This window comes from Aplidium turbinatum, chromosome 8 (genome assembly GCF_918807975.1).
Source record: "Aplidium turbinatum chromosome 8, kaAplTurb1.1, whole genome shotgun sequence".
NCBI classification, from domain to species: domain Eukaryota; kingdom Metazoa; phylum Chordata; class Ascidiacea; order Aplousobranchia; family Polyclinidae; genus Aplidium; species Aplidium turbinatum.
In genome coordinates, this window is record NC_137479.1 from 12,054,610 (window position 1) to 12,073,121 (window position 18,512).

Here is an 18,512-nt window from a genome sequence, read left to right on the forward strand (position 1 = left end):
AATTTTGAGCGAATAAAGGTTATAAATTGAAAGATGTAAGGCATTTCTCAGCACATCCTCTGAAATATTTCATGTTCTATTGTGAAACATTTTCCCACCAGCTGGATGAAAGTAATTAATTTGGCCCATGTCTCGTTAATCCTAACTATTTCACAGCGTGAAGGGCATTGGCTGTATGTAAAATAATGTAAAAAAAAATAATTACAACATTACTATGCACGTTCTTCATTACTCTACCAAAAAATAATGAGTAACTCACGCTACAAATTACACTCATAAGTGACCTCAACATTTCAACGTATATGAGCAGTTCTAAAATTCACATAGTTTTAATTTTCGGATATGCTCAGCGTGAATAATTTTACAAAGTGAATCCCAAATTTTGAAACCGTGCCAAAATAACAGAGATATTACTCCTAAAGCATAAGAAGATTTGACAGCCCCCCCAAACTGAGCAAGACTCCAGGAGCCCAACCTTCTATGGGTTAAAAGTCATGTCGACTTATTCTTGATGCCCGCCTTATCGAAAACTGTTCTTTGTAGTACCGCTTTGAAGGAGGATTACGACTATGAACAAAAGAATAAATTTTAAACTTCATATTTGTATTGCAAATACATGACGTAATATCTTCCAACCTTATCACATTTTTTCATTACGTAATATTTACCACCACCAAACCACTTTTGACGATCGAATTTGTTAATTTATTATTCGGTAAAATGTTTAGATGATGTCACGTCATTACGCCGATTTGAGATATAATTTCATTCATGACGTCGTATGGATGAAAAACTTTTACAAGTTTTATACTCTGCTGAGATTAAAGAAGAAACATAAATGATAAATATTGGCGAAATTGAGTCTCTTTTACAACTGAATCGAACAACTCAAAACTGCTGAAACAAAACGTTTTGTTTAAGTGAAAGAATCACTGCAAGCAACTAATGCCAAAATGCGCGCGGAAGAAGTCATGGGAGTGTGAGCAGGGCCGGATTTAGCATATGGGGGGCCCGGGGCACTTTTAGATCGGGGGCTCCCGTGCAAAAAAATTTTTCGCGCCTACGCGCGAAAAACCATCTCTACGTTTACAGTAGCATCAGTCCAGTACTGCGCAGCATTTTGCAGAAACTTTAAAGACCAAAAGGGAAAAAATAACACAAAATCACATTTTTTTCCACATAGGGGGGCCCTTCAAAAGTCGGGGGGCCCGGGGCAACTGCCCCCTCTGCCCCCCCCTAAATCCGGGCCTGAGTGTGAGGTATCAAAAATTTAACAGGTTGTTATTCTTCTACATCAATGTGGCGTTAGTTAAAAATTTTAAAAGTCTATATCTTTGCTTCTGTAGAAAATCTTTCTATCTACTGTACAATTTAGTCATCAAGGTTTTCCATACTTTTTTTAAAGAGAGAGCTTTTACTTCCTCCCCCCCCCCCCTTGCAACTTGAGTTGACTTACTTGGGGTTGGGATCCAAATATTAAAAAAATAATACATTGGGGGGGCGGCTGCCCCGCCTGCCCCCCCCCCTGCAGGCGCCACTGAATAAGGGATTGAATCTACTGTAGGGATTGAATCTATAAGCTACCAATCATTAGCCTATAAAATAGCAAATATGTATGTCTTAATGGATGTAAATTGTGGGACACATCCAAGCGTAAACTTGAAGATTTGGATTTACTGAACGAAGGCTACAGAACAGAGTCAATATTCGTGCCCACCTTCAGACATGTGATTAAGTGTCTCGATGCGTGTCTCATCGATGTTGTCATATGTCACTTTGTTGATCGTGAAAAGTCTCGATGTTGTAGTCTGTAGGGCGAAAATTTAATCCAGAAAAATCCCTTGATTAATTAGGCCAATCTCAACCCTGGCTGCCACCGCTCACCACTCAGCCATGCACACAACATCCACAGACTTTTAATTCAAAAACAGTCCCGGTGATTACTAAGGTGATAATATGCAAAAGCAATGGCCACAGTATAAAATAGGTTGGCCTATTGTAGCCTACCTCCAATTGTTAAGCCTTTGCGACACGTAAGCCTATTCACTATTCAGGTTACCGTAAAACTATAGTTGCAATAGGTATGTTTTTGTTAGGGAAAGACTTACCATTCTGATATCAGATCTGAGTTAGTGTACTTGTATTCCTCAATGATTTTTGAGAAACTATTGTAACATTCCGATGATAAGCTAGATGGTATCGGTCTGTACCCGTAGCGATTTCCAATGAAAGCCTATAAACATATTCAGAGCAAACAAACACCAAAAGTGTGATATTCCACTCGTGCTTCTAGAATTAATCCTCGGTTACTATAAAATTTTCAACAGTTTCTAGACTAAAACCATACCAAACTGTTTCGTTACTTAGTTTGCCTATCAATCACTTTGTCTTTAGTAGAATTAGAAATACTAGATAGCATTACAAATTTTTAAGCAAATGTACAAAAGTCTTCAAAACCTGTTTTCTTTTTTTGGTTTCAAAAACATATTAGCCTACTGTATGATGGATAGGATAAAAGTTGATAAGACTAAACACAAGAAAAATTTTACTCAACATTTTTGCCGATAAGTTAATAATAATAATTCCATTCCAGTGTAGGTTTATACATTAAAAATTTGAAGAATTTGAAATATCATGTATTTGTACACATAGGCCTTACAGTAGCGTGGCATTTGATTGGCACGGAGTACAATATAGGCTACACGTGTCTCAAATCATTTTAAAATTGAAAGAATTTTTTTCAAAATAAGTTACGTATTCAGAAAAAAGTTTTCATAAATTTGGCTGAAAGTTGGATTATGAAATATCAGGGGTGAGGAGGTAATGAGTCAAAGGTAATTAGGCTATGCAACTTAAACATTTGAAACGTTCCTGTTTTTAAAACTTGAATGAAAAGAAAAAAAGTGACATTATAAGAATACGTCACCAATGAGTTCATGTTTTAAAAAAGATTGTTAGCAAGCAAATATTTACAAACGCATTATGATAAAAAGCTGGTCATAAAATACGACCGCAGTCAAGAAGGGGTTGCAAATTGCGGACTTTTTGGGGACATGGGAGGAAGGGGTCAATTTTTGAAATTTTATCAGGGCGTCTTTTATGGATACCTCCAAGATTACTCTCAACAGACCACATCTACGGGTGCTACACCTCTTTACAGGAGTGTGCGATGCTGAATCATTTGTGTTAGTTACAGAATGAAGGTAGCTTTTTATCAATTGTAGGTGACTTATAGGCCTACTTTTCAGCCATTCTACGAGGCGGCGCGAAAACAGGTTTGTGATTTCAAGGTGTTTCAAAATAAGAAAAAATAAAGAATAGACAAGTTTAAATGCGTTTGTTGGTAAATAGGTAATTTTGAATTTTGTAGAGTAAAAATTTATTAAAAATAAAGTTTTATGTCCGATTTAACGCTTGTGTTTCTGGAATGCCTCTCAGCAATCAAATAAGTCAGGCTACTCCGGTCAAGCTTACGACAAAGTACGGCCCCATAGAAAGTCTTCTGCACGTTTTGATCTCTCGCAGGCAAAGTTCGCACGTAGAGTGGTCTACATTTGCCGTGTCTTGTATTCCCCAGCGCATATCCATAACCTTCAAGACGGAGAAAAAGATATTTTCAATGGTGGTGGAATTTTGGTTCAGCCTTGGTGAAAGCGATCTGCTTAGCGTTTTTTAAACAAATACTGTACCGTACGGTTGTTAAACCACCAAGCTCCTTGTGGTATATTTGGAGGGCAGATGTTCTCAACTGAGGTCTCATAACGTAATAATTTATCTTCCGAAATTGCAAGAGAGACTAAAGTTTTCACTTCCCACTAAATTATGGAGATTTTTAGAAAAATCTGCGACTTATGAAAATACTGTATGTGCAATATGCAATCAAAATTTCGTGGATAAATATCAGTTAAACGGTTTGATTGTTGTGAAATTGTAGAGTAATGAGTAAGTAAAGCGTTACCGTAGCCTACATTAAATACACCGTACACTACGCATCTGTTCTATAGGGTAGTTTAAGGCAAAACAAGTCGTCGGGTAAAACTGGTCAGTTTGATTTTAATCAAGCATAACTTTTTCTTTGGAAATAATACACTCAAAAAATGCTTTAGCGCACTTAGTGGTGTAAAGATATACACAATAACACCAAAATGTGACCTGACTTGCCCCGCACTACCCTATATATATCAATACATTGTATGTAATTTTAACGCTAAAGGCGAGCAAAGGGATGGTCTATTGTCTACACTTTGCTTGCCAAAAGTGCTAGTGCAGATCTGTAGGCTACTTCTCCATAACCACATCGGTGATAGTTGTTAGCTTTTAATTTTTTTATTTGTCGCTAGTTTATCAAAAAAAGGCCTACAGTAGTAAGCCTAGGTTATTAATGTTTCAAGAAGTAACCTGCAATTCCAATCCGATTTGCTGACAAAACGTGCGTAAATTAGGATAAGCCTTTTCCAGCAGTAGATTTCTCTCAATCGCCATGTCTAAAAAAACGCATTTGTTTAGAAAATAGAAATATTTCTGGATACTGATCGGATTTCATTACATCATTCTACAGCAATCATGCTGGTTCAATGGTTCTGTCATTGTTTTACAAAACATAAAGTTTGTGATTAAAATATTATAATAGCACTTACAAGATATTGTTTGTTAAAAGTAATATTTATTGTCTACGATACTGTTTATTCCGTTTGAACAAACCGAAACTAGTATTGGCACCTGTCACCAGTGCTGTGTTAAACCCTTTGTGGGCCCCGGGGCCAGAATAATTTTGGGCCCTCTATCGTCAAGCAGACCTATAGTGTTGTGTAGGCTATTCTTTCACTGCACTTATGTGGAATGTGGTTCACTTAAATAAACTTTCTCACCAGTTTAGAAAACAGCACAAGTGAAACTAAATGCTAACACAGGTCTATCATTTCTTAGCTAGGCCACACCTTTGCTCGGATTGAAAGCTCAAAGTGTTAACAATTTCTAATAAAAAAAATTCTGCCAATGGAGTATGGTCACAACGCGATAATACCACCATACCACGCGTAATTTTGACTGTTTGAACTTTGCCGTGCGGTACCACGCAGATGAAATCTGAGGATGAAACCAAAACTGTAGAAATTATTAATTTTCATTCAGATTTGGTCATCTGGTAACATTATTGTTTTTCACCATTTTTATGATTTATATGGCAACTCTACTTGTTCTGTGAACCAAGGTAAAAACATAGTGATTGTAATTTGTAAACAAAACAATGTAAAGCGTTTTGAGGATCAGGTGTTCAATTATTTTTATTCAACATTATTTCATTCCAAGGCAAAGCTTTCATTATTTTATGCAGGCATTCAAGTTAATTAAAGTTTTTAGGGTATGGTAACCTGGTTAGTGGCAAAAATAAACAGGTCACTTGTGATAAGAATGATTTGATTTGATTGAATCTTTATCCTCGGACTGGGAAAACTTCTTGAAGAGCTTGATCCTGGCAGTTTTGCATACTTGTAGAGGCTTTGAATCACTGACGCAGGCCCGGTCACCGAGATTGACAGAGTGAAGTGTCCGATTAACATGTGATATGCCAAGCATATAAGGTATTTGAAGATAAGAGCAATTTCATGTGCTAATATTCAGAAAAAAGTAAATACAGAAGAACGTTTCTGCTAGAAGTACCCAACATTCGATAAAAGGCAACTCAGATGAGCTATCAAAAGTGGATAATAAGTGCTGCAAGTTACTCAATTGCCTAAATAGGCCCTAAATTTTTTCCAAAATTTGCTTTCATTTAATAGATTCTCTTGCATTTGATGTGCCCTTGCGCAAGTGCACTCTTATTTTTCGTGGTACAGGGACAGTGTGACATTTTGAGATGTTTTGCGTTGCAGTGTACGGGAAGACATTGCAGTGCGGTAGCGGACAGGTTTTTCCTGCTCGTGCCATCACTAGTCAAAAATATTTATAATTACGGTATTGTATGTAAATGTTGAAAATGAAATGATACGGTAATTAAACTATCAGAAATGCTATTTTGGCTACACCAAACAATTTTTAAAAACAAAAAACTTTTGTTGATGAGAATAAATTGAATGGCCTATGTGGATTCACAAAGGGCCCAACTCCATTTTTTTTTCATTTCACTTTTTGTAAATTTCGACTTATTTCAATGAAAAGAAATTTAATGTGTGAATTGAAAAGGGCCCTCCAGTTTTTTTTCATTACACTATTTGTGCTTTCCAATTTCTTTCAATATCTTCTAAATGATATGCTTCTTACCAGTATGTTTAAGAATATAATCATTATCGAAGTTTCAACATAAAAGTAAATGACCAAAATAATTAAAACGGTTGTGAAAAAACTCTTTGTGGCAATTGGGCCCTTCTTGAATTCACATATTCAATTGCATCCCACCTGTTATTTGTTAAATACATTTCTGCAAATCATGTTACTAACGTTATCGCATTTTAACTTTCTGTTAAGATAGTAGGCCTAATGGTGTTTTTAGAGATGTTTCAGTGTAGTAAGGGCCCAAATTTGAGATGTTTTAGTTTAATAAGACCTAAATCATCTTTTTAATGGATAAGTACACGCAGTGAACTTTAGCAGCTCAAAAAAACTTTACTGAAACGCAAAAGTCTATTATTTGTGGGCCCCTGAGATGGTGGGCCCGGGGGCCGGGCCCCCCTTGGCCCTCCCCTTAACACAGCACTGCCTGTCACCTACCAATAACGAAAAATCGAAAATGATTCTTATGTAGCCTAACGCAGGCCTACTGTCCATCTAGATTTAGAGAAAATGTATACAAATATGATAGCGAAGCGGTACGCTATAACCTACAATCTAGTGCTAGTCCACTTTTTATAATGTTTATATAGTAGACTACGTCTACCGCCTATCATAGCAAACCTGAAAATGTTGAGCTGATAAATATACGAATAACATTTGACTGCTCCAATTTCTCAATATTTACGGCTTTTCCTCGAAACAAGTTGATTCTTTCGTTGACATTCATCTCTGTGGTGTTGACAGCAGCGTACCGATTTCGAGGCTAATAAAATAAAACTATTCCAATAAACAATAGCCTACACTACAAGGTTGCTGCTGCTGTCTCAACTTTATGTTAAACTTTGCATTTTTATCTAGTATTTTTTACGCTAAGTTTGTTTTCAACAAGCATAGCCTTGTCAACTTTACTGCCAATAGTAGGCTATTCATTCCTTGTTGGAAAATACCAATAACACTAAACCAGTAATTTTGATATGCGGGACAGTGATGAGCGGTTGACATGAGAAATCCAGTGTAGTCAACCGTAAACACAAAAGAATAGGCTATAAAAGGTGGTGATCTCTTCTAAACAATAGACTCACCTCAAAGGGTTTCATTGTTGTTCAACTTTTAATACAGATCAAGACATCACATTATCATTAGTAAATTTAACCATTTAACGTATAGGCTAGCGTGAGCAGCTGTTTCCAGGATCATCAGATTCGCAGCTATCGTGCACCGCAGTAACTTAGATCCATTAATTTATCATCAGCCTACATGTCAAAATTCGGAAATGATTACGTAATAAAAAAGCAACTGCTCGAAACCAGAATAAAGTTTTTGAGCCCAAACCCGAAACCAACAAAACCGAATTAAATTGAAATGTTTCCAGAACAGTAGCCTACTGTACACTCATCAAAACAATAGCCTAAGCAATTTTTCTCCATGTAGGCTAAACTTTTGTAGCCTGTGTATTGTGTAGCCTATCAAGTCATACACTATAAGATAACCACTGGCCCTAAGCAGTTTATTATGAACGAACTTGACTAAGCTCTAAGCATATAGGACAATCAACTAACAGCAGTCTATATTCTTGACCAGTGGGATTTTATGCGTGTACGCAGGATTTTCTTAAGGGGGGGGGGGGGGGAGTGCACGAAAACGAATTGAAAAAACTCCAATTTGCTAATCACAAAAGATTGGTCTGCCATACTCAGCTTGCATTAACGATAATGTTTTAGTTTGCAGCAACTAGTTTACTCGTTTAAATAGATTTTGTATGAGTAACAAAAAATGTGATATAACATTTTTGACGTCGCATAGCCTATACCGTAATGTTTTACGTGGACGACGTAGTTAGCTTACTCAAATCAGTGAGTCACACGCGTATTGAGGGTGCGTGCAGTGGCGTACGCAGGATTTTCTTCCTGCGAGAGGAGAGCATTCGATACATTACACTGTAACTTGATCTTTTTTTTATCAAAAGTAGCCCAATGCAGCTTTATAGTCTGACCACAGTTTAAGGTAGCCGCGGCTATCTGTTGGTGAAACATAAACTCTCACGATCTTTACGTATGTCACTGTGATTTTGGATTGAATTATTAGATATGTGAATATGAAAAGCATGATGATAGGCCTAAACAGATAAGTAAAACTGTAGCCTAATAGTTCGACTAACGGGCAATGTCTTCAGATTAAAACATAAATCGAATCTCTATGACAGTTTAAATATCAAATGTTATTGATTATGGTACTTTCAACAAAAAGTAGCCTATCGTACTCTCAACATATATAACGAAAAAGAAGGACTAGGCTACTCTACAGGGCGTGTGAGCATTATGTCGACCTCTCCCGTCTAAAATTCCTTAGTGGGTCTTTACGTTTTAATAAAGGTGCCTTAAATTAATAAAGGTGCCAAAAAATGTTTTGCAAACCATAGGTTGTGAATTCAGATAAAAAACATCGGACTGACTCCACAATCTGTTGGGACTCCATCTTTAACTAGGCCTACATAACAATGCAAAGGGCTTTGAGGTTTAACTAAAAAACTTTCATCATCATCATTTTCAGTCTGTGGTAGCCCACTACTGAGTGAAGGCTTTCCTTTTTTTGCCAATCTAGTCAATCATGTGTTTCTCATCCCAGTTTGTAGTTCCACATTCTACAAAAACTTGGGAAAAGAATGACGCAGTGTTTGTTTTGAAAAAAAGTAAGACGCTGGGTTGAATGCAAAACAGCCCACTTCGACAAAGTAGTGAAAACAAAATTAGGCGACGTGGAGTTTCCTTTCTTATGCAAGCCCTTTCTCCTCTTCTAAAAAGTTTTTTAATTAAAAAAATCATCTCGAATGCAAAAGTATAAGCTGGATAATTCCTGTCAACGGTTCAACGGTTCTGGATGCGACTATTGAAATGAACATCCTTGTAGTTTTACGAGCATTTAATTTTGGACAAGTCTCATGCTATCAACCGTTGAAACACATTTTCTAAGCAAGCGAGAACGTAGTATTATTTCTTCTGTAGGCTAAACTCCAGCAAAATAGCATAGATTTACTGGTTTCGCTGATTTAAAATAGTCATTCCAAATGATAATCAACAATACAAAACCGATAAATGCAGCCTTAGCTATAAAATATCTGTTTTTTTTTGTAACAGTGTTGTCAGATTTTTTTTTATTTAAAATTGCCGAAAAACGCTGCTCCAACTAAGTATGAATAAGGGTGAGCCCCTAGACAGAGATGTGGGCCCACTAACCGAGATTTTAGAAGCAGTAAATAGGGCCTTGTGAGATTTAAGCTAATGAACATCGAGCTTTTGCAGCAATAGTTACAACATTTCAAATAGCCAAAAAAGCATTAAACAAACTGAAATGAGTGGGCCCCTAAGCAATTGTGTCCCCCCAGGAGGTACGAGGAGCGGTTAATACAGCCCTGCTACCTAAGACCACTCTTGAATAAGAACATGTTTGCACTATACAATCACAACACGTTAAAAAAAATCAACATTTTTTGAAGGAGTGGGTCATGGCCCAATGCACCCCCCCCCCTGCGTACGCCACTGTTCTTGACCTTACTAAAAGAATACTAAGTGACACGAAAACAAATCACAATGAATACAATCAACAAACACGTGATGTGACGTCATAATCTTACATCCCCTTTTTTACAAATTAAGACGATTAGGTGTTTTACGTGTTCTACAACTTCTGCGTAAGTTTATCTGAATAGGTTCAGGGAGACAAGAGTTTTGCTGATTTATGTCGAACATGTGATTCCAAACTAGGTGGATTCCAGCACGCGTGACGTCAGAGAGAGTGCTAGGGCGTCACAGCTGCTAATTCAGCATAACAGTTCACTTGTGGATATTTCGGACCACTTGGTGAATGGACCAATAATCATAAAACGCCTTCCTATCTGATCTGAATGGAGGATTTTGATCACTCCATATTTTATTGGGCACAGCAGTATCAAAAAAGATCGCTCTAAGAAAATATTTGAGAAAGTTCAAACCAGCATGAACAGTTGTACACTGTACAGTTTTAGCTGTGGTAAACCAATAAACAATCAGCCTATAGCTCTTGCTTGTGTTCTTTCGATCCCTTTATGTGACGAATGAAGGTCGTCCAATATTTGCTTCCATAAAACTTTTGGAATGAAGAGTTAAGTGAATTTAAGAGTTAAGTGAGGCTTCCCGTGACAGCACAGAGTATTGAACACGGGCCGGTGGAGTGAGGCACTACATCACTGACCGCTACGCCAATCAATGCGCCATTTTATCAAAGACAAGCAGAATTGTAGGCTATAAATAAAGATTAAGTTGCAATGTAGAAATCCTTTTTGAACCCAAACTAGCAGCTCAACAAAAATACTGATGTCATGCGTGTAACTTACCAAATATAATTGTAATTTGGACCAACTTTTTTGAAATTAGCTTACATAACTACAATCTCACAATAACAAAAAGTCTCAATTACAATTAAATGAAAAATTGTAATTAGGCCAATTACATTTAATTACAACTGTAACTGGTCCAACTCTGATCTGTTCAACCAATTTTATTTTGACTATTTCTATAGAAAAACAAGTTATTTCTTTCTCAAGTTTAAAGTAGCCCGTTTTAGATCTATTTTTGCAAAAACTTCTCCATTACGATAAAGTCTGCTGCAACAAAGGCTTATTAGTTGATAACAATCCATTTCATCTGGACCCAATTCTCAATCGCAATCAAACAATGGTAGTTCGCTGCCACCGACGCACCGAGCCTAAAAAGCAAACAACCTGGAAAGAATTCAATAGCCAACTTTGCGTTAGTTTCTTCTTAGACAATGGCCCATTGTTGTAGTCCAGTCAAACAAACACTTTTAACCTTATACAGTAGCTTCATTATATCATGGCTGTGAAGAGCCGGTCGTGAAAGTAAGCTATCTTGGAGGATAACTTTTCGGCCAATTTTCCACGTCAGTTTAAACTAGTAATTTCAACAAATCTGAAATGAGCTCACCTGGTTTTCGATAGAAACTAAACATGGTATGCAGGACCATTGAAAGGATAATTTGGACCCGGTGCTAATGAGATTCTCGGGCACCAAATCAGGACACTTTTAACAAAAAACGCACTGAATCGAAGCAATACCAATATGTGATGTTTTTTTTAGTTTCCAGGCTCTTTGGAAAGGTAACAAGCTCCTAAAATCATTTCGGCTCTTGTGTAAAGCCTACTCCCAGTTAACGCTACTGATGGTAAGCCAACTAGATAACGTCTAAAACAGTGGTTCTCAACTTCCATGGCCTGTGGCTTTCTTCCATGGACTCCGAACATTTGTGGACTCTTTTTTATTAATAATAAATACCTAAGCATTTTTTAACATGTTTTCATTTATTTTTGCCACGTCAATAACAAAAACGACAATAAGCAATATAAATGACATCCAAAGAATAAAATAAATCGCAGTCAATTTTGTCGTAAGCCTAAAAATTTTGGGAACCACTGGACTAAACGGATTCGACTCTGTCTTAATTGGCTTTGAATCTTTATTCTCAGACGGACAAAGCCATGATAGGTTATTCCTGGCAGTTTCGCATACTAGTAGACTGTAGGCCTAGTAGAGGCTTTGAACCACTGACACAGGGATGGTTACCAAGATTACCAGAGTGACGTTTCCGATTGTTGTTACCGAAGATTTATTTCATCCACTAGGTGGCGCGGAATGGAGAGCAGTCCTGAAATGCGTTGCTCAAGCGCGCACCTCGAGAGCCGAACCAGCGCCGCTTGATCTTGAGTCGGGCGCTTAACCACTAAGCGAACGGGGCGGACAAACTTGGACTGTGCCACGCAAATCTCACTGAATAGCCTACCTCGAAACGATTTTTGGGGTTTGGTTTCTTGGACACCAGATCAGATCCAGCTTCCCCAAGATAGGTGGCATGCAACATGAAGAGACAAGCAAAAGTTGGAGTCATTAGTCTTGTTATTAAATGCCAGATTCATTGCTACAGAAACTTTGCATTGTGTGTCAACTGCTCTGGCTCTTTGCAAATGGAATAAATTTCAATGTGAATCTGGTCTCTGCACCATTAGACATGCAAGGGTGTGTCGTTCAATGTACAAAATCACCTACTTTACATTGGCAGGACCTGCGTTACAAAAATTTTTGTGTATTTTCTCTCAATATACAAAAAAAAATGACTTCTCAATCCTTCCCGATCTTACCAAAGCAAGACAAATTATTCATACAGCCTACATGTTTAGAAAATTACTGCAGGCAGGACGTCACTGTTAAGAAAATAAATGCAAGTGTTGCACTCACATAAGAAAACCCGATCTTGGTTGGTGAGCTTTTGAATCTTTATCTTCGGACTGACAGAGCCTTGATAGGTTATTCCTGGTAGTTTCGCATACTTGTAGAGCAGTGGTTCCCAACCTTTTGGTTGTCACGGACCCCTTTAAATAAATTATTAATTTTGAGGACCCCTACCTAAATTTTGCCTGAAACTCAATTAACATACTATTGACTATTGTAATAATTGTGTTACTCAACTACTGTACTGTGTCATATTGCATTGCCGCTATGACTCCTGCGGCAAATATCAGGTTAAACAGTTGTTCAAATAAGAAAATGAATGAATTGTTCAAGAAATGTCAGCAGTATTTGAATATTAAGGTGACCCAAAGTGCCATGCCGAAACTTTTTCAACTAAAGCAAATTTAATGAAAGGGCTGTTGTTGCCTTTCCTGAACTAAACGATTGAAATGTGCTTGAGTTTTTGACAATGCAACACGCATGTCATCTTCAACGTCCACTGTCCAGGCGATTTCGATGTTTAGTTTTTATTGTAACAAGAGCTGGGAATCCTGCCTCGCAAAGGTATGTGGTTATGAATGGCAACAAAACAATAATCGCTTGCTTTGCCAAGAATGGGTGGGTTTGCAGTTGTGAGCACCAAAATTCTTCCACAGTTTTTGAATGAAATTCAGTGCGTAATAACTCATTTAATGTCAAATCAATTAGGTCATCTTTACTGAGATCGTCATCGCTAATGTAGTTCAAGTCAAAAATAAAAGGATTTCGAATCCATGTTTCAACTTCGTTCGGCAGGTGTTCTAAAATCTAAATTAATGTAACGTTGAAATGAGATTTGCAGGGTTTGCATTTCCAAGTGTGCGCAAAAATTTTCTCTCATGGATATCAAAAGAGTACATTCTCTTTGAGTTTCATCCATCAAGATAAGATCTTCTAACATTAGAAAGTTAGCGTAATTCCCTGCTTCCAATCTGCGTTTCTAAACTGGCAACTTGGCTAAAAACGCTTTCAGTTTTTCAGCTGCATCAATTATTGTCACACCTGGTCCTTGATTTCCACGATTAACATTGTTAATATGACCGAAAATATCGGCTAAGTAGGCCATGCCGTATAGAAAAATTTTACTCTCAAACAATTTTGAGAGGGGACTTCTTTTTGCTTTCAAAAGAGTTAACATATACGGTACTTCATTTTTCAGCTGCTGCAGTCGTGTTAAAACTTCTCTAGAGTCTAGTGAACCAACGCTGACCCTACTTCTTCACAGAGCGCTTTAAAAGTACGGTGGTTTACAGCTCTGCTTTTGATGAAAGTAACCACTTTCACGCAATTCGTCAGAATTTCTTTGAGACTTCCTGGTAAAGTTTTTGCTGCTAAGGCGTAGGCCTACCTGTGCAAAAAGCAATGGGTAAAAATCACGCGAGGAGCTTCGTTTTTTACTAAAGCAGCAAATCCGAATTTGTTCCCGAGCATAGCTGGTGCTCCATCCGCGCATATAGAACAAAATTCATCAAATGCATGCATAAATTGCATATAGTCCAAAATTCATCAAGGTAATCACGGACCCCCAAATGCTTTCTCACAGACCCCCAAGGGGTCCGCGAACCCCAGGTTGGGAACCACTGGGTTAACCGTATCTGTCACTGCTTCCTTTTGGCGGCAAGAGTTACTGGCCGAGACCATCAGGTCTACGTCTCTCTTATTGCTAATTACTCCGTCGGCTTATATCAAATAACACCGGGAAAACGTATGCCGTTGGTCAAAAGCCTTATCTATCACTTCAATCAATTTATTTCGCAAAATATATTCGTGATTGTGTATGTTAGGTAGAAAAGGTGATAAAGACTCGGTTTTTGACCTATTTTCGCCATTTCATGGTCAAATTTCTCAATTCGCATTTTATTTTGAAAGTCTTCATGCATTGAACACAGAATTTCATCAATTTTGTTTTTCCGTTTCTGTGCAAACAGTATTCCATGCAATTTTTGCACTACAAAGCAATTTGCGCCAATAACAAATTACCTTCCTAATTGATGTCTACCAGCAAAGAATGACTCGTATAGCGTCAGAGACCGACCCTCTTCAGACAGCAAAATCGACGTTGAATCAATGTAAAAATGACGGATTTTGACGCCTGGGTAGGAAATGGAATTTTAGCGCCGTCGTGTTATAATTGACATACACAAAATGAAACCGCACGCTTATAGTAAACCGTCAATCAAGCTATTGAATATTGGGAAATTTTTTGCATTTCATAACTGGCTGTGACAAAAGGTTTATTGTGAACTTCACAATTATCCGATACCAACATAATCGGGATTAAAATTTGGGGCAAGAAAAAAAAGTAAAAGTCAAGAAATCTCAGGTTTGTAGCGTCACTGCTTCTATGTGAAATTGCTGAATTAGCAGAGGTCGAGACCATAAGGTCTACGCCAGTGACAGATACGGTTAAACAGTTGTTCAAATAAGAAAATGAATGAATTGTTCAAGAAATGTCAGCAGTATTTGAATATTAAGGTGACCCAAAGTGCCATGCCGAAACTTTTTCAACGTAAGCAAACTTAATGAGATGGTTGTTGTTGCCTTTCCTGAACTAAACGACTGAACTGCGGACTGCGGTTGAGTTTTTGACAATGCAACACACATGTCATCTTCAACGTACACTGTCCAGGCGATTTCGATGTTGCTTTTATTGTAACAAGAGCTGAGAATCCTGCCTCGCAAAGGTTAAGTGGTTATGAATGGTAACAAAACAATAATTGCTTGCTTTGCTAAGAATGGGTAGGTTTGCAGTTGTGAACACCAAAATTCTTCCACAGTTTTTGAATGAAACTCAATGCGTAATAACTCTTTTGATCTCAAATCTTTAATGAGGTCATCTTTACTGAGATCGTCATCGCTAATGTTGTTCAAGTCAAAAATAAAAGGATTTCGAATCCATGTTTCAACTTCATTCGGCAGGTGTTCTAAATTAAAATAACGTTGAAATGAGATTTGCAGGGTTTCAAGGGTGAGCAAAATTTTTCTCTCATAGAGATCAAAAGAGTACATTCTCTTTGAGTTTCATCCATCAAGATAAGATCTTCTAACATTGAAAAGTTAGCGTAACTACCTGCTTCCAATCTGCGTTTCCAAACCGGCAACTTGGCTAAAAACGCTTTCAGTTTTTCAGCTGCATCGATTATTGTCACACCTGGTCCTTAAATGCCACGATTAACATTGTTAATATGACCGAAAATATCGGCTAAGTAGGCCATGCCGTATAGAAAACTTTTAGGCTACTCTCGAACAATTTTGAGAGGGGACTTCCTTTTGCTTTCAAAAGAGTTGATACCGTACCTCATTTTTTAGCTGCTGCAGTCATTTTAAACGTTCTCTAGATAACCAACGTACCTCAGAATGATACAAAAGTAGCCTACTCCGTAATCTGACCCTACTTCTTGACTAAAGTACGGTGGTTTACAGCTCTGCTTTTGATGAAATTAACGACTTTCACGCAATTCGTCAGAATTTCTTTGAGACTTGCTAGTAACATTTTTGCTGCTAAGGCGTAGGCTATCTGTGTAAGAAGCAATGGGTAACAATTACGCGAGGAGCTTCGTTTTTTACTAAAGCAGCAAATCCAGATTTGTTCCAGAGCATAGCTGGTGCTCCATCCGTGCATATAAAACAAAGTTTTTTTTTTCTCCAAAATTCATCAAGGTAATCACGGACCCCCAAATGCTTTCTCACGGACCCCAAGGGGTCCACGAACCCCAGGTTGGGATCCACTATTCTAAATGAAAGAGATCGCCTGCCCTGTATGTAGCCTTAGGCTCTAAGCCAAGGGTCTCATAACTAGAGATGTACGTATACGCCGCAAATTCTACGCCGTAAACTTTTTGTTTACGCTAACGCTTTACGGCCACATTTTTTTAGATAGTTGTCGCATGAGGCTACGCCGTAAAGTTTTCGCGGTTTTTTAGCGTATAGCGTCAACGTAGGCTATACTTTTTACTGTCTTAGCTGTTGCTTGCATTTTAATTTTGCAGTTGAAAGAATGTTTTCAATGGGCAAAGACATATCGAAACCAAAACGCAGCAAAATGTCAGATGAACACTTTCAGATGCTTGTGTTTCTTCGTGGAAATTCAAAATAAAACTAGTTTGTTTCGAGTGGTTTATACCGTGTGAATGTTTGGCACTTAGCAAACAAAATGAGTTTACGCCAGTGTAGCCTATGCGCTGACGCCGCAAACTTTTTTTACAAGCAATATTTTTTGTATAGCCTACTCGTACATCACTGCTCATAACCAAATTGCTCTAACGGTCAAATGAATACTTATGAATTAACTCTAGGGCCGTAATGCTTTCTTTCATGGTGGAATGTTAAGCCTGTCTCCTGGACCAGCGGCGTAGCCAGAAAAAAAATTGGGGGGGGGGGGCAAAATGTGGCCCAAGTAGGTACTATTGATTAAGGAAAAGTAGGTAAAGGTGGCCGTAACTTGGTCGATAAGTAGATTGTTAAGGGCGGCTACAGTTAAGTAATAGCTCCAGTCATGGGCGTCCGCAGGTTTTCGGTTAGGGGGGGTCAAGGTGAGTTCACTTTCACCGTCAAGGATTCCAAGTCCGGTAATCTGAATGATTTATTAAGTTTTAGAATTGAAGCTGGTGATGGAATTTTGAAAGATCACATGGAGCACGCAAGTGACAATGCTAATCGGCTCGTATACAAAACGAGATGATAAGTTTGTGTGAAGAAACGGTTAGAGATGAAATTGTTACTGAAGCAAACAATTCCGTTGGCTTCTCAATCTTAGCGGGTGAGACCGCTGACATTTCAGGAAAAGAGCAACTGGCTATTTGAGTGAGGTTTTTCGACGAAAAAAATCTCGTCATTTGAGAAGAGTTTCTTGGTTTTGCTTCACTGAACGAAATGGACGCAGAAACGAGTGCACGGACAATAATAAATCAGTGTAATAAGTAGCCTACGGTCTAAATTTAAATAAACTACGTGGTCAAGGATACGATGGATGCCCCACTATGGCAGGCAAAGAAAATGGAGTACGCAGGCACGTAGGCTATTAGAAGCAAGTCAAGTATCCGTTGGCAGTATTTGTTCACTGTTCAGCCCATCGCCTTAACCTCGTGGTCAACAATCTGAATGCAGTTTCGGATGTACGGAACACTATTGGAACAGTGAAGGCTATAATAAATTTTTTTAGAGCCCGAAACGAAGATGCCTAATACCAAACACGCCATTGTTATCTGAAACGAGGTGGAGCGCGAAATATAAAAGTATAAGACTCTTCTTGAAAAATTTCACCGAAATTCACAGGCAGTTAGAGAATTTAGCGCAGCACGAATCGAATGCAAAAGGACGGCAGACCGCACGCCAGCTGCGGACCGCTTCTGGAACCGCTACTTTTGTAGTAGCCTAACGCTATAGGTTTTGGAGTCTGCACCCAAGCCCTTCAGGCAGTCCAACTGAACATGTTAGGTGTCAAGAAGCACATTGACAAACTCATATCAATGTTTTGTGATCATCGGCAAAATGCAGAAACACTTTTGCAGAAAACATTTATACAGCGGCATTGAAGTCAGCCGAAGAAATCGGTGTCACCATATCTGTCCCACTGCAATGTGTCCGTCAAGTATTCACAGCAAATAGGCTACTGGTGGCACCAGTGAGGAATAGGCTACTATCGCCGCTCCATTTAGCCTACGTTCCTTACATGGACTCTTAAATCCAGTCTCTGAAAGCCGCTTCTCAGAGACGAACATGCCGGCATTCATGTTATACCGACTGCATCCAGCGGAGATGGAGGAATTTGACCATTCAGACTACAAAGCCCTGGTCAAAACCATACACCAATTCTACAACTTTGACAATTTTCAGCAGGACGCCATGTCGTGGTATGACATAACCATAAAAGGAAAATTTCCTCAGTCTGAAGACCAAAAAGAATTGGAATTTGTTGACTTGGTGAAA

At 38.3% G+C, this 18,512-nt stretch overlaps 1 protein-coding gene across 1 annotated transcript in view; it reads right to left on the bottom strand.

The window, feature by feature from the left end:
- The window catches only part of LOC145776069 (NACHT domain- and WD repeat-containing protein 1-like), a 41,972-nt gene extending 34,608 nt beyond the window's left edge, over positions 1 to 7,364 (bottom strand). The window contains exons 1-5 of the mRNA XM_082587473.1: positions 7,350 to 7,364; positions 6,889 to 7,030; positions 4,399 to 4,484; positions 3,475 to 3,591; positions 2,109 to 2,233 (exon numbers count right to left, since the gene is read on the bottom strand). Of these exons, the coding sequence (XP_082443599.1) occupies positions 2,109 to 2,233; positions 3,475 to 3,591; positions 4,399 to 4,484; positions 6,889 to 7,030; positions 7,350 to 7,364 (485 nt within the window). The remainder of the gene's footprint in view (positions 1 to 2,108; positions 2,234 to 3,474; positions 3,592 to 4,398; positions 4,485 to 6,888; positions 7,031 to 7,349) is intronic.
- Between the last annotated feature and the right edge of the window lie 11,148 nt (positions 7,365 to 18,512).